Genomic DNA, 27,757 nt, shown 5'->3' with positions numbered 1-27,757 from the left:
CAAGGGGAGGGTAGGGACGACCTGGGGGGCACAAAGGGAGTGATCAGGGTCTCAGAGGAGAGGCGGGATGTGGGAGGTTCAGAGGACACCTAAGCTAAGTGTGGGGGCACCTAGCTTCAGAAGGGGGCCTTTGATCGAAGCAACCCCTCTTCCCCACCTTCCCCTCCCAAGAAATAACTGTTTTGATTTTTGGCCTCGTTACAAGCCCGGACCAGACCCCAACAGTGGATTGGATACAGGACTGGAACCTCAATATTTTAGTTTATTTTGTAAGATTGAATGAAAAACTAATAATAATAATCTTTATTGTCACAAGTAGGCTTACATTAACACTGTATTGAAGTTACTGTGAAAAGCCCGAGTCGCCACATTCCGGCACCTGTTTGGGTACACAGAGGGAGAATTCAGAATGTCCAAATTACCTAACAGCACATCTTTCGGGACCTGTAGGAGGAAACCAGAGCACCCGGAGTAAACTCACGCAGACACCGGGAGAACATGCAAACTCCGCACAGACAGTGACCCAACTTGGGAATTGAACCTGGGACCCTGGCACTGTGAAGCAACAGTGCTAACCACTATGCTACCATGCCGCCCAACTGCGGCTTTTGTATTTCAAAACAAAACTTTATTAGATATACACAGAGGGATTCTCCGACCCCTCGCTGGGTCGGAGAATCCCCGGGGGGGTGGCGCGAATCCTGCCCGCCGCCAGCTGCCGTATTCTCCAGCACCGGTATTGGGCAGGGTCACGCCATGCCGATCGGGGGCCATTGCCAGTGCCCCCCCCGGCAATTCTCCGGGTCCCGATGAGCCGAGCGGCCGTCCGTTTTTGGCCAGTTCCGCCGGCGTGGGTTAGACACGGCGGGACATGGCAGGTAAGTCAGCTGGGGCGGTCCTCGGGAGACCTGGCCCGGGGGGGGGGGGGCACGGTGGCCTGGCCCGCGAATGGGGCCCACCGATCTGCGGATGGGCCTGTGCCGTGGGAGCACTCCTTCCTTCCCCGCCGGCCATGGCGCAGCCCTACAGTGGCGGAGGAGACAACACCCTGCGCACGTGCCAGAATACGCCGGCCGGTCTGGGCATGCACGGAACCATGCCAGCAGTTCCACGCCACGCCGGCGGTTCCGCGCATGCGCAAGATCACACCTGCCCTTCGGCGCCAGCTGTCGCGGCGCCAACCCCACCGCCGTCCACCTAGTCCCCGGAAGTGCGGAGAATTCCTCACTTTCGGGGGCTGTTGACGCCAGAGTGGTTCGCGCCTGTTTTCCCGCCGGCGTGGGGACTTAGTCCCGCGAAAGGAGAATCCAGCCCACAATATATTCTTTTGGAAATAATTTTTATTACATTTTTTAACACTTCATATGAAAGATGACAAAAGACAGAAACAAACACTATTTATAAAATACTCACCCTGCCTCCTGGCTCTCCCCACCCAAACTATCCCTCCCCCCACAACAAATAAACCTCCCCCCACTAACATCTGGCAGTGACCAATTCTTTAAAGTATACTATGAACGGTCACCATCTACGATGGAAGCCTTCAAATCAATTCCCTTACGATTTATTTGACATTTTCGAGGTGCAAAAACGTCATCAAATCACCTGTCCATGTCACCAGCCTCCACCCCACAGGATGTGCCTCCATGAAGTGAAGGCCATCCGCCTCTGCCCTCATCCGCAGTTCTGGCACATTGAAGACCCCAAAGATTGCCGCCAGTGGACAGGGTTGCACCTCCACATTCAAGATCGTCGATTTGGTGTTAAAAAAGGCCCCCCAAAACTCCTGCAACTTGGGGCACAACAGGAACATATGTGTATGGTGTGTGGGCCCCCTCAAACAGCGCTTGCACCTATCCTCCATCCCTTCAAAAAAGCGGCTCATCCTTGCTTTGGTAAGATGCACTTGAAAAACTACTTCTAACCGAATGAGACTTTGTCTTGCGCAAGGCTATGTTGCGATCATCCTCCTTAATGCCTCACGTCATCCTCCAGTATCAGCCACAACTCCTTTACCCATTTCGCCTTCACCCCCTCAACCGAACTCAACTCCTCTCCCGCTATTCGTTGGCACATTCCAGACGCACTACCCTTTACCGATCCCACGAGGGATAAAATCCACTCCAGAAAAGTAGATGGCTGCACCACCGGAAAGGCCAGCAACAACCGCTTAATCCAGTTCCGCTCCTTGATCCACGAGCCCATACTTCTCTTTTAACTCCTCCAAACTGGCCAACCGTCTCTCCAAGAATAGATCCCCACTCTCACCAGCCCTCTTTCCCTTCATGCACTAAATGTGACATCCAGCCGTGCCGGCTTAAACACATGATTGGTACAAATGGGGGTCAGTCGCGAGACTGCTCCCAATCCAAATTGTTGACGGAGCTGCCTCCAGATTTTAAGAATGGCCACCACCACTGCATTTGTTGAATATTTTGCCAATGCCACTGGAAGTGATGCTGTTACCAATACTCCCAAGCTCGTCTCCCCAACTGACTCTGATTCCATCCGTACCCAGAGGGCCCTGGGTCTCCACACAACCCCAACACATTCTCTGCCCAATAATAATATAACAAATTTGACAGTGCCAAGCTCCTGCCTGCCTTTCCCTCTGAAGCACCCCCGTTGAATCTTCGGACCTTGCCCACCCAAATAAATCCAGTAATAAGCTGGTCCACTTCTTAAAAAAATTACTTTGGCAGAAGCACCGGCAGGCACTGGAATAGCAATAGGAGTTTAGACAAGACAGTCATTCTAACCGACTCGGCCCACCAGCGACTGAGGGAGACTATCCCACCTCTGCAGGCCTGCTTTGAGCCCCCCCACCACCAACTCATATAGTTCAGCTTCCGTAGCCGTTCCCAATCTCCCACCACCTAAGTACTGGAAGTTGGCCTCTGCCCAATGAAACAGAAACCCCCTCAATCCAGTTTCCTCCTTCGACTTTCCTATCACAAAATATTCACTTTTCCCTACATTCTACTTATAGCCAGAGAAAGCCCCAAATCGCTGCAAAATCCCCATAATGCTCCTAACAGATGCCTCCACATTCCTTGCGTATAACAGAAAGTCATCAGCGTATAATGATACCCTGTACTCCACCAACCTTTAGCTATCCCATTCCTTTCCTTTGAGGCCCTCAACGCCATAGCCAACAGCTCAATTGCCATCACAAAGCAACAGCAGACATCCCTGCCTCATGCCGAAAGGTCTCAGAGGTCATATTATTAGTACAAACACTAGCCAATGGCGCCGCATACAATAGCCGCACCCAGGATACAAACCCCGGATCCAACCCAAATTTCTCCTATACCATAAATAGGTAACTCCACTCCATCCAGTCAAGTGTCTTCTCCGTGTCCAGAGATACAATAATCTCCAGCACCAGACTGGTCGGAGTAGTAAACACCACATTAAGCATGCTGCACACATTTGCCAACAATCTCCGCCCCTTCACGACCTCGTCTGATCTTCCCCTATCACCTCCGGGAGACACAACACCAGTCTTGAAACCAACATCTTGGCCAGCAATTTGGCATCTACGTTCAACAGGGAGATCGGATGGTACGACCCACACTCTGTGCGGTCTTTGTCCTTCTTCAAGAGAAGAGAGATGGACGCCTGTCCCACTGTCCCCAGGAGAGCAACCCCCATGCCCTGCAGCAGTTGACCCAACTGATCCATGAACTATTTATAGAACTCCACTGGGAACCCATCCAGCCCCGGTGCCTCTCCCTGATTGCATCTGTTTCAACACTCCGTTGGTCTCTTCCAAACAAAGTGGGGCCTCCAACTTGTCCCGCAGCTCCTCCCTCACCTTGGGAAACACCAAACTCCCAAAAAACCCCACCACCCCTCGTCCATCTTTTAGTGGTTCTGACCGATGTAACTTCTCATGAAAAGCCATGAACACATCAATCAGAGACCAACGTATCGTCCTGGTCCTTAACCCGAACAATTTTCTATCCGTCTCCCTCTGCCTTAACTGATGTGCCAAGAGCCAAGTCGCCTTTCCCCCATACTCGTAAACTGCTCCTTTTGCCTAATACTTTGTCCGTTGACATCAAGTCGAACTGTATTTTCAGTTCCTTCCTGCACACCAACAATTCTGGGGTCAGACCCATCGTACATCTACAATCCATGCTTAAATTCTTATTAACCAATTCCTGAAACTCCTCCCTAGCTTCTGCGTCCACATGTGTATGTCCTGCTATAATCTCTTTCCATGCCTCCCGCAGGAGCCCCATTATCATTATTTGCAAAGTATTCCTGTATGGCCCTCAAAATCCCCACACAGACCCCCAAGTCTGACAACAACCCTTGCAGCGCTCTCGACCCACTCCAAGCACCAGATCCACCCATTGCGGGGTGTGATCTGAGATTTGCCGAGTACTCGACCTCCCTAACCCCAGCCAGCAGAGTTCGACTCACAAGGAAATAATCAATCCGGAGCCTGATCTGGTCTCGTTCCCGCATGTGCGTCTCTTGTAGAAACACCACATTGGTTCCCAGATCATATAGATAGGCTAAAACCCTCACTCTTTTAACCAGCACCCACTCCTGGCCCCCTCACATTCCGGGTGGCCAGCCATGTCGGGAGCTTCACACAACCCCTGCAACCGAGAGTTAGTCATACATTCTTCAACAGTCCCGTTAACTAGCTTAATTCAAAGCTAGCAAGGTAACCGTCCCCCCAATGTGCAACACCTAAAAACCATTAAACCTAAGGCCTGAAATCCCCAACTCCCGTCCATGTTCCTAGTTTTACCATCCCCCATGAATCTAATCTCCTGGAGAAAAAAGAGAAAACAAAGCAGAACCACCCCCCATCATCAACAAATGAACGACTTGGCACAAAGAGCACAACAAATCTAACCCACAATATTTACAATTACCAAAGCTGAGCTTGTACAGAAAGGAAAAACCACCAACCCTCCTCAAACCACTCCCAGTTCTTGTTCCGTGATAAAGGCCTTGGCTTACTCAAACAAGTCAGAATAATGGGCCTTCGCACCCAACATGACCCTCAACATCACCGGATACACCACTCCGAACCGCACACCCTTTTTGTACAGCACCGCCTTCACTTTGTCCTTCTTTTCGCAAACTAGGTACCTATGTCTGGGTATATGCGCACCATTCTGCCGTCACAGTCAATATTCAGATGCTGCTTCACCCACCCCAGGACCCGTTCCTTCCCTTGGCAGTTGTGATACCAAACAATCACCGCATGTGGTGACTCATTCGGTCTCGGCTTCTGTCTAATTCCGGTGGACCAAACACCTCATCTTCACCCATTAACCAAGAAAACATCGCCAAAAAGTATTCACTTGAGTTCATGCCCTCCAGTCACTCCGGCACGCCCACGATTCTCAGGTTCATGCCACTCGACCTGCTCTCCCTCGCATCTACCTTGGCTTTCAGGCCTTTGTTTTTATCTGCCAGAATCAGCCTCCAAAGAAACCAGTCGGTCCTCATGGCTTGACAGGGCCTCCTCAGACCTTTTAACATCTCACCCTGCTCCCTCACAGCCCTGGCAGTTTTGCCAAGTTGCTCCCGGAGTACGCCCAGCACCTCCTTGACGGGGGCTTTGAATGACTCCTTCAGTTCTCTGCCTTGTTCAAATCTACCACCCATCCGATTTCTCAACTATTCCAGCTCCTGCGCCATTGCCCTCATCAGGATTTCCAACGTGACGGGCTCGGCCACTTCCTCCGCCATCTTGTGTCCCTAGTGTTCTTTTACTGGGCTCCCTGCCTGGGATTTCTTCCCTGCAGCCTTCTTCAACGTCCCTTCAGCAACTTAACCGTTCTCCCCGCCAAGCTAGCGGGTTAAAACCCAAAGTTTTCCTGACAAAATAGGTGAAAAGGACCGAAGTATCGGGAACTTAGAGGGAGCCAATTTTTACATGACCTCCCTCCTACATATCGCACCGGAAGTCTGATGAATACAATATTAGACTCTTTAACTTCACAACCGAAAAGAACAGCTTACAATTACCCATTATCACTGCTACTCAATTTCCCATTAAACACCAAGAAAAGAAACTACAGCTCTAATCCAGCTTAAAATCAGCAGGGCGTAGAGTAATACTTGCTTTGCAGAATAGATTTGTCCCGGTTAGAATACCGGCAGATTCTTTTGAAGACAGCTTCTTCCTTACCCTCAGACAGGACTGCTCTGCTATTAAATATTATTACTGATTTTTTTTTAACCTATCCTACTGTGAGAGAGTCGTGGACTCAATGTCAGGCAGATCAGACTTCAACTCTTCTCTCCGAAAGCGTTTTCCAAATGATTCTCTTCCTTAGCTCTACCCAGCACTGACATCAACCCCCCCAAGCTGAAAAAAAAAAGAACTTTCCAGGGGCTGAAAGCGCATTAACTCCCCAAGGACCGTCCCCAGTCAAACCACAGTGCATTAACCCAAACTGAAAAACACATTGCTCTTAGTCAACTTCACCTTCTAATTGCTAAAAACTCCCAGGACCTGCAAAGCAGAAACCTTCTTTTTGAAACAGGTCCACTACAGTCAATCACACTCTAATCCCAGGCTTTTAACCCTTAAATTTCATAATACATTTATTTTTTAAAAAATATTTCTTATTCTCCTCCTTTTTCACATTTTCTCCCAAATTTACACCCACCAACAATAACCAATAATCAGTAACAAATATGTCAATCCCCATATCAATAACAACGATCCCATCCTCCTTCCAAACCCCAAACATTAGCCCGCATGTTCACACAAACAAGTGACAAAAAAGGAATTAGGGATCACCCATAGTCGCCATTAACAGACACAGCCCCCTCCCCCCAACTCCCCATAGATAGTTTTTTGAAGAATAAAGGGATTAAGGGTTATGATGTTCGTGCTGGAAAGTGGAGCTGAGTCCACAAAAGATCAGCCAAGATCTCATTGAATGGCGGAGCTGGCTCAAGGGGCCAGATGGCCTACTCCTGCTCCTAGTTCTTATGTTCTACCCCTCCCACCAACACGCCCCAACTAATGTTCAATGTTATCCAGTTCTTGAAAGTGCATAATGAATAATGCCCATGCATTGTAGAACTCTCCCATCTTTCCCCTCAATTCAAACTTAACCTTCTCAAAAGTCAAGAATTCCAACAGGTCCCGCCGCCACACCAGGGCACAGGATGGAGAGGTTGCTTTCCAGCCTATCAGGATCCGCCTTGGGCGATCAACGAGGCGAAGGCTACAACATCTGCCTCCGCACCCGTTTCCAACACTGGCTAGTCCGACACCCCGAATATGGCCTCCCGGGGGCCCGAGTCCAGTTTCACGTGCACCACTTTAGAAATCACCTTAAAAACCTCCTTCCAGTAATCCTCTAGCTTTGGACAGGACTAAAACATATGAACATGATTAGCGCGGATCCCCCCGCAACGTTCACACACATCTTCTACTCCTTCAAAGAATCGGCACATTCTCGCCCTCGTGAGGTGTGCTCTGCATACCACCTTCAGCTGTATCAGCCCCAACCTCGTGCAAGAGGTGGAGGCATTCACTCTCCGGAGCACCTCACACCAGAACCCCTCCTACATATCCTCTCCCAACTCTTCCTCCCAATTTGCTTTGATCTCTTCCAGTGGTGCCTTCTCCTCTTCTAAAATAGCTCCGTAAACCGCCAACACTACCCCATTCTCCAGTCCCCCTGTCGTCAGCACCTCCTCCAGCAATGTGGAGGCCGGCTCTACCGGAAAGCTCTGTATCTCCTTTCTGGCAAAATCTCGAACCTGCATATATCTAAACATTTCCCCCTGCTCCAGCCCATACTTCGCTTCCAGCTTCTTCAATCCTGACCCCTAAGAAACAAATATTTTAGTGTCTTAATCCCCTTCTCCTCCCATTTCCGAAAATTTCCATCCCACTTCCCTGGCTCAAATCTGTGGTTCTCCCGAATCGGCATTTCCCTTGACCCTGTTGGCGAAACTGCCTCCAAATTCTCAATGAAGCTATTATTACCGGACTCCCTGAGTATTTCCCCGGGGCCATCTGGAGCGGCGCTGTTGCTAGTTCTTTCAATCCCGACCCCCTGCACAAACTCTCCATTCTGACCACTGGGCATCAACCCCTCTGACCCAACTCCGCACCTTCTCCACATTCGCCGCCCAGTAGTAATACATCAGGTTCGAAGACCCAAACCCCCTGCCTGCCTTCCCCTCTGTAGCAGCACCTTTCTAACTCTGGCCACTCTTCCTCCCCATATGAATGAAGTAATCCTTCCCTCAATCTCTCTGAAAAATGCCCTTGGCAGGAAAATCGGCAGGCATTGAAAAATAAACAGAAATCGCAGCAACACATTCATTTCAACCGCCTGTACCCAACCTGCCGCTGACAGAGGGAGACGATCCCACCTTGCCAGATCAGCTTTCACTCTCCCCACCAAACTAGAAATGTTGTACCTGCGGAGCCCCCCCACTCCCGGGCAACCTGCACCCCCAGGTACCTAAAGTGAGTCCCTGCCCTACGGAATAGCAGCCCCCCCTGCTAGATTTACTTTGTACCCTGAGAAAGACCCAAACACTCAAAGCAGCTCCAATATTCCCCCTATCGACACACTCGGTTCCGACACGTATAACAAGTCATCGGCACATAAGGACACCATATGCACTATCCCCCCCCCCCCCCCCCCCCCCCACCCCCCCAACACTATTCCTTTCCATACCACCGAACTTCTTAATGCGATGGCCAACAGCTCAATCGCGATCGCAAACAGCAGAGGGGACATAGGACATCCCTGCCTAGTCCCATGGTGGAGAGAAAAGTATTTCGAGCTGATGTTGTTTGTCCGGACACTCGCCCTCGGCTCCTTATATAGTAGCTTTACCCAGTTCACAAATCTTGGTCCAATCCGAAACCGCTCCAGAACTGCCATCAAGTACCCCCATTCTACCCGGTCAAACGCCTTCTCAGCGTCCAATGCCACAAAGACCTCGGTTTCCTTCCCCATCGCCGGTGCCATAACGTTTGAAAAGAGCTGCCTCTCTCTCACGAACCCCGTCTGATCTTCACCTATCATCTTCGGGAGGCACACTTCCAGCCTATCCGCCAGTACCTTCGCCAATATTTTTGCGTCCACATTCAGAAGTGATATGGGCCTTTACGACCCACACTCTGTCGGATCCTTATCTTTTTTTGGCAGCAGGGAAATCGATGCCTGCCCCAAAGTTTGTGGCAACACCCCCTTCCCTATCGCCTCTTCAAACATCCCCACCATCAGGGGTACCAGCTTATCCTTGCAATTTTTATAATATTCGACCGGAATCCCATCCTGTCCTGCCACCTTCCCCGACTGCATTCTCCCAATCGCATCCTTTATCTCCTGCTCCACTATCGCTCCTTCTAATGTAGCCCTGTCCCCCTCCCCTAACCTCGGGTACTCCAACCCATCTAGAAATTCCTGCATCTCCCGGGCTCCCCCAGGTGGCTCTGACATGTACAACCTCTCATAAAATTACTCAAAGACCTTGTTAATCAGATCTGGAGCCACCACCAACCTCCCTGCCCTATCCCTCACCTGAACAATTTCCCTTACACTGCCTCCCTCCGGAGCTGACCTGCCTTATCTACATGTTCGTAAACTGCACCCCTTGCTTGTCTCAGTTGGCGCACCCTTTCTGGTAGATAGTCGGTCAAAGCTCGCCTATAGTTCCTTCCTCTTTTCCAACTTCGTTGGGTCCCCATCTTCTGCATAACTCCTACCTACCTCCAACATCTCATCTATTACCTTCTGCCACTCCAACTTCTCCCCTTTGTCCACCCTGGCTTTAAATAAAATAACCTCACCCCTCACCACCGCCTTTAGAGCCTCCCAGACAACTGCCTTCGACACCTCACCCGTACAGTTGAATCCTACATATTCCTCAATTATCTTTTCAAGTTTGTCACAGAACCCTTGGTCCCCCTAAAGTCCCACATCTAATTTCTACCCCGGCCTCTGCGCTACCCCCTTCTCCAGGACCAAAGCCACCCAATGCAGAGCATGATCTGACACTGCAATTGCCGAGTATTCCGACCCCTTAACCCCAGCCAGCAAAGCCTTCCCCACCACAAAAAAGTCAATCCACGAGTATACCTTATGGACTGCTGAGAAAAACGAGTAGTCCCGTTCCCTCGGGTGCAGAAACCTCCAAGGGTCCACCCCTCCCATATCCACCATTAGCCCAGCCAACGCCTTCGACCTCCCCCCCCCGATGGGACAAGCGAGCACGGCCGTGAACTGTCCAACCTTGGCTCCTGCACCAAGTTCCAGCCCCCCCCCACTATCAGCTCGTGTGGGTCCATGTCGGGGATGGCCCCAAACACCTTCTTTGCGAATCCCACATCGTCCCAATTGGGGCCGTATACACTGAACATGCCACTAACCTCGCCTCCAGCGCCCCTGTCACAATCACATATCTACCCCCCTGATCAGCCTCCACCTTCTCCATCTGGAAGCGTACTCTTTTGCTGACCATTACCGCTACCCCTCGAGCCCTTCCGTCAAGTCCAGAGTGAAACACCTGACTAACCCAGCCCTTTTTAAGTCTCACCCAGAAGATGCTGGAATCTATCATCAAGGAAGAAATAGCGAGGCATCTGGATGGAAATTGTCCCATTGGGCAGACGCAGCATGGGTTCATAAAAGGGCAGGTCGTGCCTAACTAATTCAGTGGAATTTTTTGAGGACATTACCAGTGCGATAGATAACGGGGAGCCAATGGATGTGATATATCTGGATTTCCAGAAAGCCTTTGACAAGGTGCCACACAAAAGGTTGCTGCATAAGATAAAGATGCATGGCATTAAGGCATTAGTAGCATGGATAGAGGATTGGTTAATTAATTAATAGAAAGCAAAGAGTGGGGATTAATGGGTGTTTCTCTGGTTGGCAATCAGTAGCTAGTGGTGTCCCTCGGGGATCAGTGTTGGGCCCACAATTGTTCACAATTTATATAGATGATTTGGAGTTGAGGACCAAGGGCAATGTGTCCAAGTTTGCAGACGACACTAAGATGAGTGGAAAAGCAAAAAGTGCAGAGGATACTGGAAGTCTGCAGAGGGATTTGGATAGGTTAAGTGAATGGGCTCGGGTCTGGCAGATGGAATACAATGTTGACAAATGTGAGGTTATCCATTTTGGTAGGAATAACAGCAAAAGAGGTTATTATTTAAATGATAAAATATTAAAACATGCTGCTGTGCAGAGAGACCTGGATGTGCTAGTGCATGAGTCGCAAAAAGTTGGTTTACAGGTGCAACAGGTGATAAAGAAGTCAAATGGAATTTTGTCCTTCATTGCTAGAGGGATGGAGTTTAAGACTAGGGAGGTTATGCTGCAATTGTATAAGGTGTTAGTGAGGCAACACCTGGAGTATTGTGTTCAGTTTTGATCTCCTTACCTGAGAAAGGACATACTGGCGCTGGAGGGTGTGCAGAGGAGATTCATCAGGTTAATCCCAGAGTTGAAGCGGTTGGATTACGAGGAGAGGTTGTGTCGACTGGGACTGTACTCGTTGGAATTTAGAAGAGTGAGGGGGAATCTTATAGAAACATATAAAATTATGAAGGGAATAGATAGGATAGAAGTGAAGGGTAGGTCGTGCCTCACAAACCTTATTGAGTTCTTTGAGAAGGTGACCAAACAGGTGGATGAGGGTAAAGCAGTTGATGTGGTGTATATGGATTTCAGTAAAGCGTTTGATAAGGTTCCCCACGGTAGGCTACTGCAGAAAATACGGAGGCATGGGATTCAGGGTGATTTAGCAGTTTGGATCAGAAATTGGCTAGCTGGAAGAAGTCAAAGGGTGGTGGTTGATGGGAAATGTTCAGACTGGAGTCCAGTTGCTAGTGGTGTACCACAAGGATCTGTTTTGGGGCCACTGCTGTTTGTCATTTTTATAAATGACCTGGAGGAGGGCGTAGAAGGATGGGTGAGTAAATTTGCAGATGGCACTAAAGTCGGTGGCGTTGTGGACAGTGCGGAAGGATGTTACAAGTTACAGAGGGACATAGATAAGCTGCAACGCTGGTCTGAGAGATGGCAAATGGAGTTTAATGCAGAAAAGTGTGAGGTGATTCATTTTGGTAGGAATAACAGGAAGACAGAGTACTGGGCTAATGGTAAGATTCTTGGCAGTGTAGACAAGCAGAGAGATCTCGGTGTCCATGTGTATAGATCCCTGAAAGTTGCCACCCAGGTTGAGAGGGTTGTTAAGAAGGCGTACGGTGTGTTACCTTTTATTAGTAGAGGGATTGAGTTTCAGAGCCATGAGGTCATGTTGCAGCTGTACAAAACTCTGATGCGGCCGCATTTGGAGTATTGCGTGCAATTCTGGTGGCCGCATTATAGGAAGGATGTGGAAGCATTGGAAAGGGTGCAGAGGAGATTTACCAGAATGTTGCCTGGTATGGAGGGAAGATAATATGAGGAAAGGCTGAGGGACTTGAGGCTGTTTTCGTTAGAGAGAAGAAGGTTAAGAGGTGACTTAATTGAGGAATACAAGATGATCAAAGGATTGGATAGGGTGGACAGTGAGAGCCTTTTTCCTTGGATGGTGATGTCTAGCATGAGGGGACATTGCTTTAAATTGAGGAGAGATAGATGTAGGACAGATGTCAGAGGTAGGTTCTTTACTCAGAGATTAGTAAGGGCGTGGAATGCCCTGCCTGCAACAGTAGTGGACTCGGCAACACTAAGGGCATTCAAATAGTCATTGGATAGACATATGGACGATAAGGGAACAGGGTAGATGGGCTTTAGAGTGGTTTCACAGGTCGGCGCAACATCGAGGGCCGAAGGGCCTGTACTGCGCTGTAATGTTCTATGTTCTATGTTCTAGATGTGGGCAGGTTGTTTCTACTGACGGGTGAAAGCAGAACTAGGGGGCATAGCCTCAAAATAAGGGGAAGTAGATTTAGGACTGAGTTTAGGAGCAACTTCTTCACCTAAAGGGTTGTGAATCTCTGGAATTCCTTGCCCAGTGAAGCAGTTGAGGATCCTTCATTAAGTGTTTTTAAGATAAAGATAGATAGTTTTTAGAAGAATAAAGGGATTAAGGGTTATGGTGTTTGGGCCGGAAAGTGGAGCTGAGTCGCAAAAGATCAGCCATGATCTCATTGAATGGCGGAGCAGACTCGAGGGGCCACATGGCCTGCTCCTGCTCCTAGTTCTTTTGTTCTTGTGTTCTTATGTTCACCCTCAAGTGAATCTCCTGCACCATTGCTACATAGGCTTTCAAACTTTTAAGATGCTCAAGCACCCTAGACCTCTTGACCGGACTTCCTAACCCCCTCACGTTCCACGTGATCATCCTAACTAGGGGTCTCTCACCTTCCCCACCCCCACCCTTCTTATCCACCATCATCATTACACCGGGCCCTGCCCCATGAGCCTGACCCGCCCCTATCCATTATTAACATCGAACCTCTTCCCTCCCTCCCAAAAACCTCCCCTACATTTCCTCTCGAAAAATCAGCTCCCAGCATCAATAATCCCTTCCCCCCTCTCGCTCGCCTCGTAGGCCCATCAAAACCTGCTAACCAGGCTCCAATGTCCGCAGCCCTCCTCTCACCTCACCTCCATTCACTAGACGATTTTAGTTAGCTCGCGCAGGTGACTCCGCACGCCAAGGTATACCGCCCCTCCCACCCAGTCCCAGAGAAAGAAAAAACATAAACAACAATCTAACACATACCGTTCACTAAAATAAGATATAACCTTCGCAACACAGAATGCCAATCAACCCAAACAATAACTTAAACTCTGTAACAAAGTGAAGAGAAGTAAATTACAATACACGTCAGTAAAAAGAAAGTTATAGCATTTACACATTTTCCAGCTCCCCAATCACAGTCCACAGTCTCTCTTCCAGCTCCCCTCCTCACGGCTGTCCCAAACCTTCTGCCCTCACGAATGCCTCAGCCGCCTCCGCTGTCTCGAAGTAAATGTCTTTGGTATCATACGTCAAAGAACAAAGGACAAAGAACAAAGAAAAGTACAGCACAGGAACAGGCCCTTCGGCCCTACAAGCCCGTGCCGACCATGCTTCCCGGCTAAACTACAATCTTCTACACTTCCTGGGTCCGTATCCTTCTATTCCCATCCTATTCATGTATTTGTCAAGATGCCCCTTAAATGTCACTACCGTCCCTGCTTCCACCACCTCCTCCGGCAGCGAGTTCCAGGCACCCACTACCCTCTGTGTAAAAAACTTGCCTCGTACATCTACTCTAAACCTTGCCCCTCGCACCTTGAACGTATGCCCCCTAGTAATTGACCCCTCTACCCTGGGGAAAAGTCTCTGACTATCCACTCTGACTATGCCCCTCAGAATTTTGTAGACATCTATCAGGTCGCCCCTTAACCTCCGTCGTTCCAGTGAGAACAAACCGAGTTTATTCAACCGCTCCTCATAGCTAATGCCCTCCATACCAGGCAACATTCTGGTAAATCTCTTCTGCACCCTCTCTAAAGCCTCCACATCCTTCTGGTAGTGTGGCGAACAGAATTGAACACTATACTCCAAGTGTAGCCTAACTAAGGTTCTATACAGCTGCAACATGACTTGCCAATTCTGATACTCAATGACCCAGCCAATGAAGGCAAGCATGCCGTATGCCTTCTTGACTACCTTCTCCACCTGTGTTGCCCCTTTCAGTGACCTGTGGACCTGCACACCTAGATCTCTCTGACTTTCAATATCTTGAGGGTTCTACCATTCACTGTATATTCCCGACCTGCATTAGACCTTCCAAAATGCATTACCTCACATTTGTCCGGATTAAACTCCATCTGCCATCTCTCCGCCCACATCTCCAAACAATCTGAATCCTGCTGTATCCTCTGACAGTCTTCATCGCTATCCGCAATTTCGCCAACCTTTGTTTCGTCTGCAAACTTACTAATCAGACCAGTTACATTTTCCTCCAAATCATTGAAATATACTACAAACAGCAACGGTACCAGCACTGATCCCTGCGGAACACCACTAGTCACAGCCCTCCAATCAGAAAAGCATCCTTCCATTGCTACTCTCTGCCTTCTATGACCTAGCCAGTTCTGTATCCACCTTGTCAGCTCACCCCTGATCCCGTGTGACTTCACCTTTTGTACTCGTCTATCATGAGGGACCTTGTCAGAGGCCTTACTGAAGTCCATATAGACAACATCCACTGCCCTACCTGCATCAATCATCTTTGTGACCTCTTCGTAAAACTCTATCAAGTTAGTGAGACACGACCTCCCCTTCACAAAACCACACTGCCTCTCACTAATACGTCCATTTGCTTCCAAATGGGGGTAGATCCTGTCTCGAAGAATTCTCTCCAGTAATTTCCCTACCACTGACGTAAAGCTCACCGGCCTGTAGTTCCCTGGATTATTCTTGCTACCATTCTTAAACAGAGGAACAACATTGGCTATTCTCCAGTCCTCCGGGACATCACCTGAAGGCAGTGAGGATCCAACGATTTCTGTCAAGGCCTCAGCAATTTCCTCTCTAGCCTCCTTCAGTATTCTGGGGTAGATCCCATCAGGCCCTGGGGATTTATCTACCTTAATATTTTTCAAGACGCCCAACACCTCATCTTTTTGGATCTCAATGTGACCCAGGCTATCTACACACCCTTCTCCAGACTCAACATCCACCAATTCCTTCTCTTTGGTGAATACTGATGCAAAGTATTCATTTAGTACCTCGCCCATTTCCTCTGGCTCCACACATAGATTCCCTTGCCTATCCTTCAGTGGGCCTACCCTTTCCCTGGCTACCCTCTTGCTTTTTATGTACCTGTAAAAAGCCTTGGGATTTTCCTTCACCCTATTTGCCAATGACTTTTCGTGACCCCTTCTAGCCCTCCTGACTCCTTGCTTAAAAATTCCTACTTTCCTTATATTCCACACAGGCTTCGTCTGTTCCCAGCCTTTTAGTACTGACAAATGCCTCCTTTTTCTTTTGACGAGGCCTACAATATCTCTCGTTATCCAAGGTTCCCGAAAATTGCCGTATTTATCCTTCTTCCTCACAGGAACATGCCAGTCCTGAATTCCATTCAACTGACACTTGAAAGCGTCCCACATGTCAGATGTTGATTTACCCTCAAACAGCCGCCCCCAATCTAGGTTCTTCAGTTTCCGCCTAATATTGTTATAATTAGCTTTCTCCCAATTTAGCACATTCACCCTAGGACCACTCTTATCCTTGTCCACCAGCACTTTAAAACTTACTGAATTGTGGTCACTGTTCCCGAAATGCTCCCCTCCTGAAACTTTTACCACCTGGCCGGGCTCATTCCCCAATACCAGGTCCAGTACAGCCCCTTCCCTAGTTGGACTGTCTACATATTGTTTTAAGAAGCCCTCCTGGATGCTCCTTACGAACTCTGCCCCGTCTAAGCCCCTGGCACTAAGTGAGTCCCAGTCAATATTGGGGAAGTTGAAGTCTCCCATCACAACAGCCCTATTGTTTTTACTCTTTTCCAAAATCTGTCTACCTATCTGCTCCTCTATCTCCCGCTGGCTGTTGGGAGGCCTGAAGTAAACCCCCAACATTGTGACTGCACCCTTCTTATTCCTAATCTCTACCCATATAGCATCACTGCCCTCTGAGGTACCCTCCCGTAGTACGGCTGTGATATTCTCCCTAACCAGTAGCGCAACTCCGCCACCCCTTTTACATCCCCCTCTATCCCGCTTGAAACATCTAAATCCTGGAACGTTTAGCTGCCAATCCTGCCCTTCCCTCAACCAGGTCTCTGTAATGGCAACAACATCATCGTTCCAAGTACTAATCCAAGCTCTAAGTTCATCTGCCTTACCCGTAATACTTCTTGCATTAAATCTATGTACTTCAGGCCACCAGACCCGCTGTGTTCAGCAACTTCTCCCTGGTCTGCTCTGCCTCAGAGCCATACTGGCCCTATTCCCTAGTTCTCCCTCGATGCTCTCACCTTCTGATCTATTGCTCCCGTGCCCACTCCCCTGCCATACTACCTTAAACCCTCCCGTGTGGCACTAGCAAACCTCGATGCCAGGATATTTATGCCTCTCCAGTTTAGATGCAACCCGTCCTTCTTATATAGGTCACACCTGCCCCGGAAGAGCTCCCAGTGGTCCAGATAACAGAAACCCTCCCTCCTACACCAGCTGTTTAGCCACGTGTTTAGCTGCTCTATCTTCTTAATTCTATCCTCACTGGCACGTGGCACAGGGAGTAATCCAGAGATTACAACCCCAGAGGTCCTGTCTTTTAACTTTCTGCCTAGCTCCCTGAACTCCTGCTGCAGGACCTCATGCCCCTTCCTGCCTATGTCGTTAGTACCAATATGTACAACGACCTCTGCCTGTTTGCCCTCCCCCTTCAGGATGCCCTCTCCCATTCAGAGACATCCTGGACCCTGGCACCAGGGAGGCACATACCATCCTGGAGTCTCTTTCACGTACACAGAAGCGCCTATCTGTGCCCCTGACTATAGAGTTCCCTATGACTATTGCTCTTCTGCACTTTGACCCTCCCTTCTGAACATCAGAGCCAGCCGTGGTGCCACTTCTCTGGCTGCTGCTGTTTTCTCCTGATAGGCTATGCCCCCCGACAGTATCCAAAGGGGTATACCTGTTCGAGATGGGGACAACCACAGGGGATTCCTGCACTAACTGCCTGTCCTTTCTGGTGGTCACCCATTTCTCTGCCTGCATCTTGGGTGTGACCACATTTATATAACTGCTATCTACGACGCTTTCCGCCACCTGCATGCTCCTAAGTGCATCCAATTGCTGCTCCAACCGAACCATGCGGTCTGTGAGGAACTCCAGTTGGGTGCACTTTCTGCAGGTGAAGCTATCCAGGACGCTGGAAGCTTCCCGGACCTGCCACATCTCACAGTCAGAGCACTGCACCCCTCTAATTGACATTGCATCAATTAATTAGTAAATTACACTTAAAAGGTTAAAAAAAAGTTACTGTTAACTATATGTTTCCTAGCACTAGATTTCTACTATAAATGTGAAAGCTAAATACAGTACTCTCTGATCTCTGGCTTAGATACCCCTCTAAATTATAATTAAGTAATTATGTTTAATTAGTTTACCAATGCTTAATTTTTTTAATTTAGTGCAGATTCCCAACCAGCCAATCAGGTCACAGCTTTTCTGTGATGTCACTTCAGATCCCCCTCCCTCCCCCCACACACACACAATTTGAAAAGGTAATAAAAGTAAAAATGAGTAAAAATCACTTACTTACCTTCCGAGGGTCTCAGATGCTCTCTGATTCTCTCCCTGTAGATTAAAAGTTACAGGCCAGAAGAAAGAGAGAGAACAAAACAGTTGGGAAAAAGCACCTTCTCCCACTCTGCACCGAATTTCCTCACTGCACCAAATTACCAAGTTCCAAATTCCCACTCTGGATGTGTCTCACTCAGGCTGTGTCTCTTTGACCTGCGCAAAGCTTACTGAGTGCGCTTTCTGTCACCCTCAGCTTCGCCGGGTATACCATTCCAAATCGCGCCCCCTTTTGTACAGTGCCACCTTCACTTGTCTGAACGCCACTCGTCTTTTTGCCAACTCCACCGTCAAGTCCTGGTAGATCTGAACTCCACCATCCCACTGCACCTCGCGCTTTTGCTTCGCCCAGCTTAACGCCTTCTCCTTCATGCAGTACTTATGGAAGCAGATAATTACTACACTTGGCGGCTCATTCACTTTGGGCTTCGACCTTAATGACCGATGAGCTCGGTCCAGCCCGTGCCGGGAGGGGTTCTCACCCTCCCCCATCAACTCCGCCAACTTCTGAGCGAAGTACTCTGTTGGCCTTGGGCCCTCTGTCCCTTCGGGCAAGCCCACAATTCTCATATTGTGTCGCCTCGAGCGGTTCTCCAAGTCCTCAAGCTTTGCTCGGAGTCCTCTGTTGACCTCCACCACCCTCCACAGCTCATCCCCCATCGAGGTGAACTTGTCGCTGTGCTGCAACACAGCCTCCTCCACTTCCTTCATCTTCTCGCCCTGCTCTCTCACCTCGGCCGATGTCTTTGCCACAGCTACCCTCACCGGGGCGATTGCCTCCTCCACCAATGACTTCAAAGCTATCGCCATCTCCTTCCTCAAAGTCTCCATGTGCCTCGCAAACTGCTTTTCCAATTCCACAGCCATCACCTCAGTCATCTTCTCCACAGTAAGTAGTACGGCCCCACCATGTGGTCCGGCATCCGCCATCTTGTCAGCGCTTTTGCTGGTCCTCTCATTTAACGCCGAGCCCGCGTTTCCTCCCTTACTCAACGCTGCTTTTCGCATCCTTTAACAAATTATTATTTTTCCTTTTATTTCACCCTTCTTTCCTTCTTCAATCTTTTTTTTTAATAGAAAAACAAAAAAAGAAAAAACAAACTTTCACCAAGTTTCTTTAAAACTTCTTTCTCTTCTTTTTTGTATTCCTCCAGAATTCCCCTGGGACCGGACTTCAATCTTTCTTACAACATTCTAGGTGGGAGCCACCCGATGTGGGAAATCTCACTTGCATCGCGCCCTGGCTTCGGGCCTGCCGCCTCGACCACCGTTTGGCTCCGCCCCCGCTGCTCCGACCTCCGCGCGCGCTGGGCCGGCGCCTCAGAACCAGCCGCCCGATGCCTCAGCACCAGCCGCCCGACACCCGCTTGACGCCCGGGGTGGCCCCAAAGGCCGACAATAATCGGGGGGGGGGGAGAGAGCAAAGTATCGGGGGAACCCCCAAAAGCGCCGCCAATAGTTCCCACCAGCGGGAGCTCCTCTTGATGCGGCCGACCCTCTCGCAGGCGCCACCGGAAGTCTCATAATACATTTATAATCCAATTTTTCTAAAATCCTCCGTTCGTCACAGCCTTCCCGCACACCAAATTCAATCTTACTGCCAGATTAGAAATTGAGGCTGGACAGGAAACAGCCCAATTGGCCACTTAAGCACCTTCACTGGGCCAAGGTAGGTTCCCAGTCCGAAGCCGTGCCCACCACAGCATAGAATTGATCTGTGGTTGGGATGGACAGAAACTCAAAGGGAATCCCGTTCCTCCAATTTCATGTCCCACTCCCCCGCAAAAACCCGCCGTCGGGGGTTGCGTAAGATTCTGGCGTACTAGTTTTGAAGGTGTCATAGTCAATGAAAACTGATCAGATTCATTATAATGCACGTCATCCTCTTCCCAGATGGTCTCTTAAAGGACAGTTTGTGTCTTTAAACCTCCAACAATGTTACACAGAACCAAAAATGTCAATGTATCCCTTCTACAACTATCCATATTTGATTGTTTTTTTTAATAAACATTTTATTGAGGTATTTTTTGGTATTAGAACAGCAACACAATAAACAATGTACATGAAACTAAAAACATAGTGCAAAAGCCGTCTCCCTCCCTTACAGGTCCCACCTTTATTAACCCCCTACTCTAAGCAAAACTAACCCCCCCCCCCCCCCCCCCCTTCTGCTGACGATTAATTTTCCGCGAAGAGGTCGATGGACGCTTGCCACCTCTGGGCGAACCCTAACAGTGACCCTCTCAAGGCAAACTTGATTTTCTCCAAACAGAGAAAGCTAGCCATGTCCGATAGCAAGGTCTCCGACTTCGGGGGCTTTGAGTCCCTCCAAGCTAATAGTATCCGTCTCCGGGCTACCAAGGGAAGCAAAGGCCAGAACGCCTGCCTCTTTCTCCTCTTGGATTCCAGGGTCTTCCGGCATCCTGAAAATCGCCACCTCTAGACTCAGCGCCACCCTTATTTTTAAAACCATGGACGTAACATCTGAAAACCCCAGCCAAAATCCACTAAGCTTCGGACCTGCCCAGAACATGTGGACATGGGTCGCAAAAGGTGTGCACATTTTGCACACCTGTCTTCCACCCCAAGGAATCTGCTAATCTGGGCCACTGTCATGTGTGCCCGGTGAACGACCTAAAATTGTATCAGGCTCAGCCTGACACATGTTGCGGACGCGTTGCCTCTACTCAACGCGTCCGCCCATAGACCATCCTTTATCTCTCCTCCCAGCTCCTCCTCCTACTTGCGTTTCAGCTCCTCGGTCTGCGTCTCCTCTGACCCCATAAGTTCCTTGTAAATGTCCGAGATGCTCCCTTCTCCTACCCACCCTCTGGAAACTACCCTGTCCTGAATCCCCCTTTGCGGCAGGAACAGGAAGGTTGACACCTGTTTACGTAGGAAGTCCCCCACCTGCAGAAACCTGAATTTGTTTCCCCTCGCCAAACCAAACTTCTTCTCATACTCGGAAAGCTCCCCTCTATAAACATATCCCCCATCCTCTCAATCCCTGCTCTCCGCCATATCTGGAACCCCCCATCCATACATCCGGGGGCAAACCGTGATTATTACAGATTGGGGACCAGACCGATGCTCCTTCTGCCCCCACGTTTCCTCCATTGCCTCCAGACTCTCAGGGTCGCCACCACCACAGGGCTGGTGGTGTACCGTGCCGGCCGGAACGGCAAAGGTGCAGTTACCAACGCCCCAAAACTGGTGCCCTCCATATTTGATTGTTCTCTTGCCTTGTGTAAAAGTCATTTTTTGCCATCTTAACTATGTGTGAGAATGAGTGCAACTGCTGGTGGCTTGCAGATCAATTTTGGGAAGTCACTCAGTATCTGTGGTAACCTCACTGAGGCACAGAGTACTCTGAGGGCAACCACGGGAGAGGATGAAAGTGCTACCTGACATCCTGTGATCCTTTGTTTTCACACGTTGGGTCATCTCTTACTGCACTCATCAGACTATGACTTACTCCATTAAAAACAGTAAGAGGTCTTACAACACCAGGTTAAAGTCCAACAGGTTTGTTTCAAACACTAGCTTTCGGAGCACTGCTCGTTCCTCAGGCTAGCAGGCCGGAGAATCCCACCCAGTATATCTTCCTAATACTTTGTGCAATAACCTCTCTGACATCATCACATCAACAGCCATTCATTCTAATTAGCACTAACCTGTGGAACTAGCCCATAACACCCTGGAAGGTCATTGGTGTTCTGAAGTTTTATCGTGCATTGATAAGGGTGCTTGAGAAAACAACGTCCGAGATCAATGTGTGAGTTAACCACCTCCAAAGTAGGAACGATGCATCTGTCGAACAAAAGTTGTTAAAAGCTGGTAGAAGGTAATCATTGTGTGATACTCACAGTAACATGCAAGCTTTACCATCTGCTAATTACAAGATGAATCAAAAAGATTAGCAATAAATTAGACTGTCTATTTGAGACATATGGTCTGCTTTTTCTGAAGGAGCTACAAAAAGCTGCTTTGTCTTCAATAGGATATTTGGCTGCATGTCTATCAAAGACAAATTAATTGGGGAGGCATGGTAGCAGTGTTTAGCACTGCTACCTCACAGCTCCAGGGATACAGGTTCAATTCAGGCCTCGGGTGACTGTCTGTGTGGAGTTTGCACTTCCTCCCCGTGTCTGCGTGGGTTTCCTCCGGGCGCTCCAGTTTCCTCCCACAGTCCAAAGATGTGCAGGTTAGGTGGATTGGCCATGCTAAATTGCCCTTAGTGTCCAAAAGGTTAGGTGGGGTTACTGGGTAATGGGATAGGGTGATGGCGTGGGGATAGGGTGATGGCGTGGGCTTTAGTAGGGTGCTCCTTCCAAGGGCTGGTGCAGACTCGATGGGCCGAATAGCCTCCTTCTGCACTGTAAATTCTATGGTTAATTATTTAAAGAGAAACATAGGCCATAACTAACCCTAACATTGACCGACCTTTATTCCACCTCTACCTTGGCTGAAATTGAGACTAGATTTTCTCCTGTGGTAGGTTTCAATATTTTCAGCCTCCGTAACAGCCTCCCCGAACAGGCGCCGGAATGTGGCGACTAGGGGCTTTTCACAGTAACTTCATTTGAAGCCTACTTGTGACAATAAGCGATTTTCATTTCATTTCATTCCACCTGCCAGTGTTACACTGTCAAAAACCTGCCCAATTTTCCTCAGTGGACTTTCACCAGATAGTCATGGTATTTCTATATGAATCCTGCTATGATGACCTTGCTGTTAAGATGCAAGACAATATCGATAAATTAAACTAAATGTAGGCACACCTACCCCAGCAACTTTTCAGAGATGAGCAAATTCTGCTCTCACCTGTTCTCAAGTTTGTATTGATTCTTTCTGCCACCTCCTTCCAGGTCGAGACATGGTTGTTAATCTTGTGCTTGGTACAAGTCAGGCACACATAATTCCAAGACCTCTTACTGCAGTACCTCCAAAGCAGCCACACTGAAATGAGCAGCCTGAATCACTTGCTTGAGCATTCCCTACACTATCCCCTGCTCCCCACCACAAAGAAAACATTGAGAACAATTGTATCCTGCTGCATACATTGCACTAGGACTCCACTCATGTCTGGGGATAATGATTCATTTGCTCTATTCAGTGGACACATTGGTACTGATCTTTAACTAGCCTCCTGATTGTACAATTTACATTATGGATCAAAAGCTGTAACAGAACCAGGGTCTCTTTCATTTTCAATGATACTGAAGTTTCCTCTAATTTACAGGTTCAAGTTCTAACTGGTTTGATCCAAAATACTATCACTGAACAGGCTGTACTTGCAACATGTTATACCGAGAAGAACAAATGATGGCTTTCTGCTTGCAATTTAATTCACATGATAGGCCAATCTAATCCATATGCACAGGGTGAATGAAAGTAGAAGTTACCGTGCCACGATGGGGATTGCTATCACTTCCAGGCCAACATTTTCAACCTCCACAATGAGGGGCAGCTCATATTTCTTTGTAGTGTTGGGGCAAAATGACACCTAGGAGAAAAGATGAAAATATTGCATGGTTTATCAGAGGTTAATAATCTTAGCTTGGCTATAGAAGAACTTTGATGTAATTTATACTCAAATCCTTCTATTAAATTTTATTAGAGATGTAGATTAGAATTCAGACACAGCGAGTAGGGGAAATTGATCTTTAGCAGTATAGCACAAAACAGGCAACCCCACACAATTTTCTTTGCCATTAACTTCAAGACCAGTTTCACCCCCACAGACAAAATTTAATCCAGGCAACAGGGCCACAGGACTGCGCCTCGTCCTTTGGGGACAGCCTAATGTATTTAATGCCAGTCAGGCACAATACATAGATGCCCCATATATTACAGGGATCATAACAATAAGCTAAAATTAAATTAAATTTGCGACAAAATATTACAATCAAGTGAATGAACAGAGTAAAGTAAATTAGCATATTACATTTTTCCTTGGCTCACTAATGTTTTTTTAAACTATATTTTATTCCGAATACAGTCATATGCAAACAACAAATAACCCCTCGTGTCACTCACAGTTTGTCAAAGTTTCCCCCATTTTCACCTCTAAAGCCGCCAACCGCCCCAACTGCCTCGAGCCCCGACAGCGTACCAGCCTCCAACTCAGTAGTATCTGTCTCCGGGCAAACAGAGAGGTGAAGGTCACAACATCGACCGCCTTCCCCTCCAGCAGCCCCGGCAATTCTGACATCCCAAAAATCGCCACCAAGGTATCATCCTAACCCCCACAGAGTCTCAAAAACCGCCTCCCACAAATTCTCCAGCTTTCCCCACCCCCAGAACATATGAGTATGGTTTACTGGGCCCCATCCCACACCTCTCACATACATCCTCCACTCCTGAGAGAAACCCACTCATCCGGGTCCATGTCATATGGACCCTGTGTACCATCTTGAATTGGAAAAGGCTCACCCACGCACAAGAGAAGGTCGAGTTGATCTGATGCATTATTTCACTCCAGGTCGACTCCAACCCATCTCGATCCCCAGCTCTTCCTCCCAGTTCCACTTGATCTCTTCCACTAGCACCCTCTCCTTCCCTCCCAACCACCCATAGATATCCCCAATCTTCCCTTTCCCGATACATCTGGAGCCAACAACGTCTTGAATAACGTATACTCTGGTAACTGCCGAAACGAGGGTAACCCTTCCCTGCAAAGTACTGCATCTGTAAATATCTAAACCCACTGCCCCTCAGCAACCCGAACCTGTTCCGCAGTGCCTCCAACCCTACAAACCTACCCTCAACAAACAGGTCCCTTACCTGCTCTATATCTTCACCACACCACCTCCCCATACATGGCATCCATCCTTCCAGGTGTAAACCTGTAGTTCCCGAATATTGGGGTTAATAATGATATATGTCCTAGCGTAAAATGCCTCCGCAACTGATTCCAAATTTTGAACGATGGCACCACAGGACTGCTCGTACACCTCCCCAGAGGAAAAGGGTGCGGAACCATCGCCAGGGACCTCTCCCTGGTTTATTGTTTATTGTCTATAAACATTGTTTATAGAATCATAGAAGTTACAGTGCAGGAGGAGGCCATTCGGCCCATCGAGTCTGCACCGGCTCTTGGAAAGAGCACCCTACTGAAGCCCACACCTCCACCCTATCCCCATAACCCAGTAACCCCACCCAACACTGACGGCAATTTTGGACACTAAGGGCAATTTATCATGGCCAATCCACCTAACCTGCACATCTTTGGACTGTGGGAGGAAACCGGAGCACCCGGAGGAAACCCAATCACACATGTGGAGAACGTGCAGACTCCGCACAGACAGTGACCCAAGCTGGGAATCGAACCTGGGACCCTGGAGCTGTGAAGCAGTTGTGCTAACCACTATTCTACCATGCTGCCCTCTCACCTTCTCAGCATTTGCCACCCAATAATAATGCAACAGGTTTGGGAGCACCACCGCCCCCCCCACCCCCCTCCTGTCTCCCCTTCTGAAAAAGGCCCTACTAATCCTCGGCGTCTTGCCTGCCCACACAAATTCAGAAATCAATTCGTCCATCCTCTGGAAAAACACTTTGGGAAGGAAAATTGGAAGAGATTGAAAGATAAATAAAAGTCTTGGCAGCACGTTCATTTTCATGGTCTGCACCCAACCCAGCAGCAACAGCGGTAGGGCATCCCACATCTTCAAATCACTTTTGATCCCTTCTACCAGACCAGTCAGGTTCCAGTTGTGCATAGTTGCCTAGTCATGCACCACCTGAATCCCCAATAATGAAACCTTACCCTGGCCACCTTAAATCTCAAGGCACCAAGATTCACATTTCTCCCCTGGGTATTCACCAGAAAGACCTCACTGTGATGTTCTTTTCTCTGTGGATGATGATGACTTTGAAGTGCAGTATTTTACAAAGAACATCAAGCTATGTTTCAAATAAACCTTATTTATTAGCACTACAACTAAACTAAATTCGAACCAATTTACAAAGATACAAATATTGCAAAATACACTGAGGCTATTATTCTATCTACAGAGCCTCTATAAACAGGACTACTCTCTATACACCTAATCACCTACTTCCAGAATCAAGGTATCACGTGATTCATTTGTGTGCTCTTGATCACCATCTAGTGGTTGGAAACATTCACGTCAAATTGTTAATCCTTCATTTACTATACTATCTACATATTGCCACATCTCCCTTTCTTTGAAGGTGTTTGGAGACATATACAAACATATTTACATAACTTGATTGTTGTCTAAGCTATACATCATTTTGACATTATTGTTATGTTAACAATTTTTAATGTTCTTGTTTCACAAGTTAAGTCTGTTCGGTTTTCTTTCTGGTCTCTGAGCAATCACCAACTCTTTCAGCTTTTCTTTCAGTCTTTTGAAATTACGCTTTTTCCTTCTCTTTTTCTTCCTGGCTTTAGCGCCATCATACGTGAACTTGGTACGGTCCACACTCACATCTGCCTGTGTTATCTTGATTGGGAGATTTTCGATAAACAATGCGCGGCAGGCCCTTGCTCGTTTGCTAACTGCATTCCTTTCCATATTGCGTGCTTTGCCAAATTTGACTGCAAGTCCCAACATTTTGTTTCCATTGAATTTCAATGCGTTTTTTAGTTGCTCTGGTCAGAACATTGAATACAGGAGTTGGGACGTCTTGTTGAAGTTGTACAAGACATTGGTACGGCCACACTTGGAATACTGTGTGCAGTTCTGGTCACACTATTATAGAAAGGATATTATTAAACTAGAAAGAGTGCAGAAAAGATTTACTAGGATGTTGCCGGGACTTGATGGTTTGAGTTATAAGGAGAGGCTGGATAGACTGGGGCTTTTTTCCCTGGAGCGTAGGAGGCTTAGGGGTGATCTTATAGAGGTCTATAAAATAATGAGGGGCATAGATAAGGTAGATAGTCAACATCTTTTCCCAAAGGTAGGGGAGTCTAAAACTAGAGGGCATAGGTTTAAGGTGAGAGGGGAGAGATTCAGAAGGGCCCAGAGGGGCAATTTCTTCACTCAGAGGGTAGTGAGTGTCTGGAATGGGCTGCCAGAGGTAGTAGTAGAGGCGGGTACAATTGTGTCTTTTAAAAAGCATTTAGATAGTTACATGGGTAAGATGGGTATAGAGGGTTATGGGCCAAGTGCGGGCAACTGGGACTAGCTTAATGGTAAAAACTGGGCGGCATGGACTGGTTGGGCCGAAGGGCCTGTTTCCATGCTGTAAACTTCTATGATTCTATGATTCTATGATTCTACATAACCAAATTTCCTGCTGGATCCAATTCGGACATCCATGACTGACAGTTTCTTCTGGGTGAAGAAGGCATTAAACAGTTTCTTTAGTTCCTCAAAATTTTTCTCAGAGTTCAAGTTTCAACAAAAAGTGAAAAGTTTGCATCATTTGTTGTCTTGTGCTTCTTAGCTGGAGTCAACTTCTCCAAGGTGGGGACGATCTCTTCAGTTTCCTGTTGGCTG

General features: G+C 48.1%; 1 protein-coding gene across 1 annotated transcript in view; it reads right to left on the bottom strand.

Moving 5' to 3' along the window:
• hydin (HYDIN axonemal central pair apparatus protein) overlaps positions 1 to 27,757 on the bottom strand; it is a 1,604,351-nt gene that overhangs the window by 1,060,037 nt on the left and 516,557 nt on the right. Inside the window, exons 16-17 of the mRNA XM_072518656.1 lie at positions 23,687 to 23,787; positions 21,956 to 22,091 (exon numbers count right to left, since the gene is read on the bottom strand). Of these exons, the coding sequence (XP_072374757.1) occupies positions 21,956 to 22,091; positions 23,687 to 23,787 (237 nt within the window). The remainder of the gene's footprint in view (positions 1 to 21,955; positions 22,092 to 23,686; positions 23,788 to 27,757) is intronic.

Source organism: Scyliorhinus torazame, chromosome 10 (assembly GCF_047496885.1).
Source record: "Scyliorhinus torazame isolate Kashiwa2021f chromosome 10, sScyTor2.1, whole genome shotgun sequence".
In the NCBI taxonomy this organism is placed as follows: Eukaryota; Metazoa; Chordata; class Chondrichthyes; order Carcharhiniformes; family Scyliorhinidae; genus Scyliorhinus; species Scyliorhinus torazame.
This window is presented reverse-complemented; position numbering and strand designations above follow the sequence as displayed.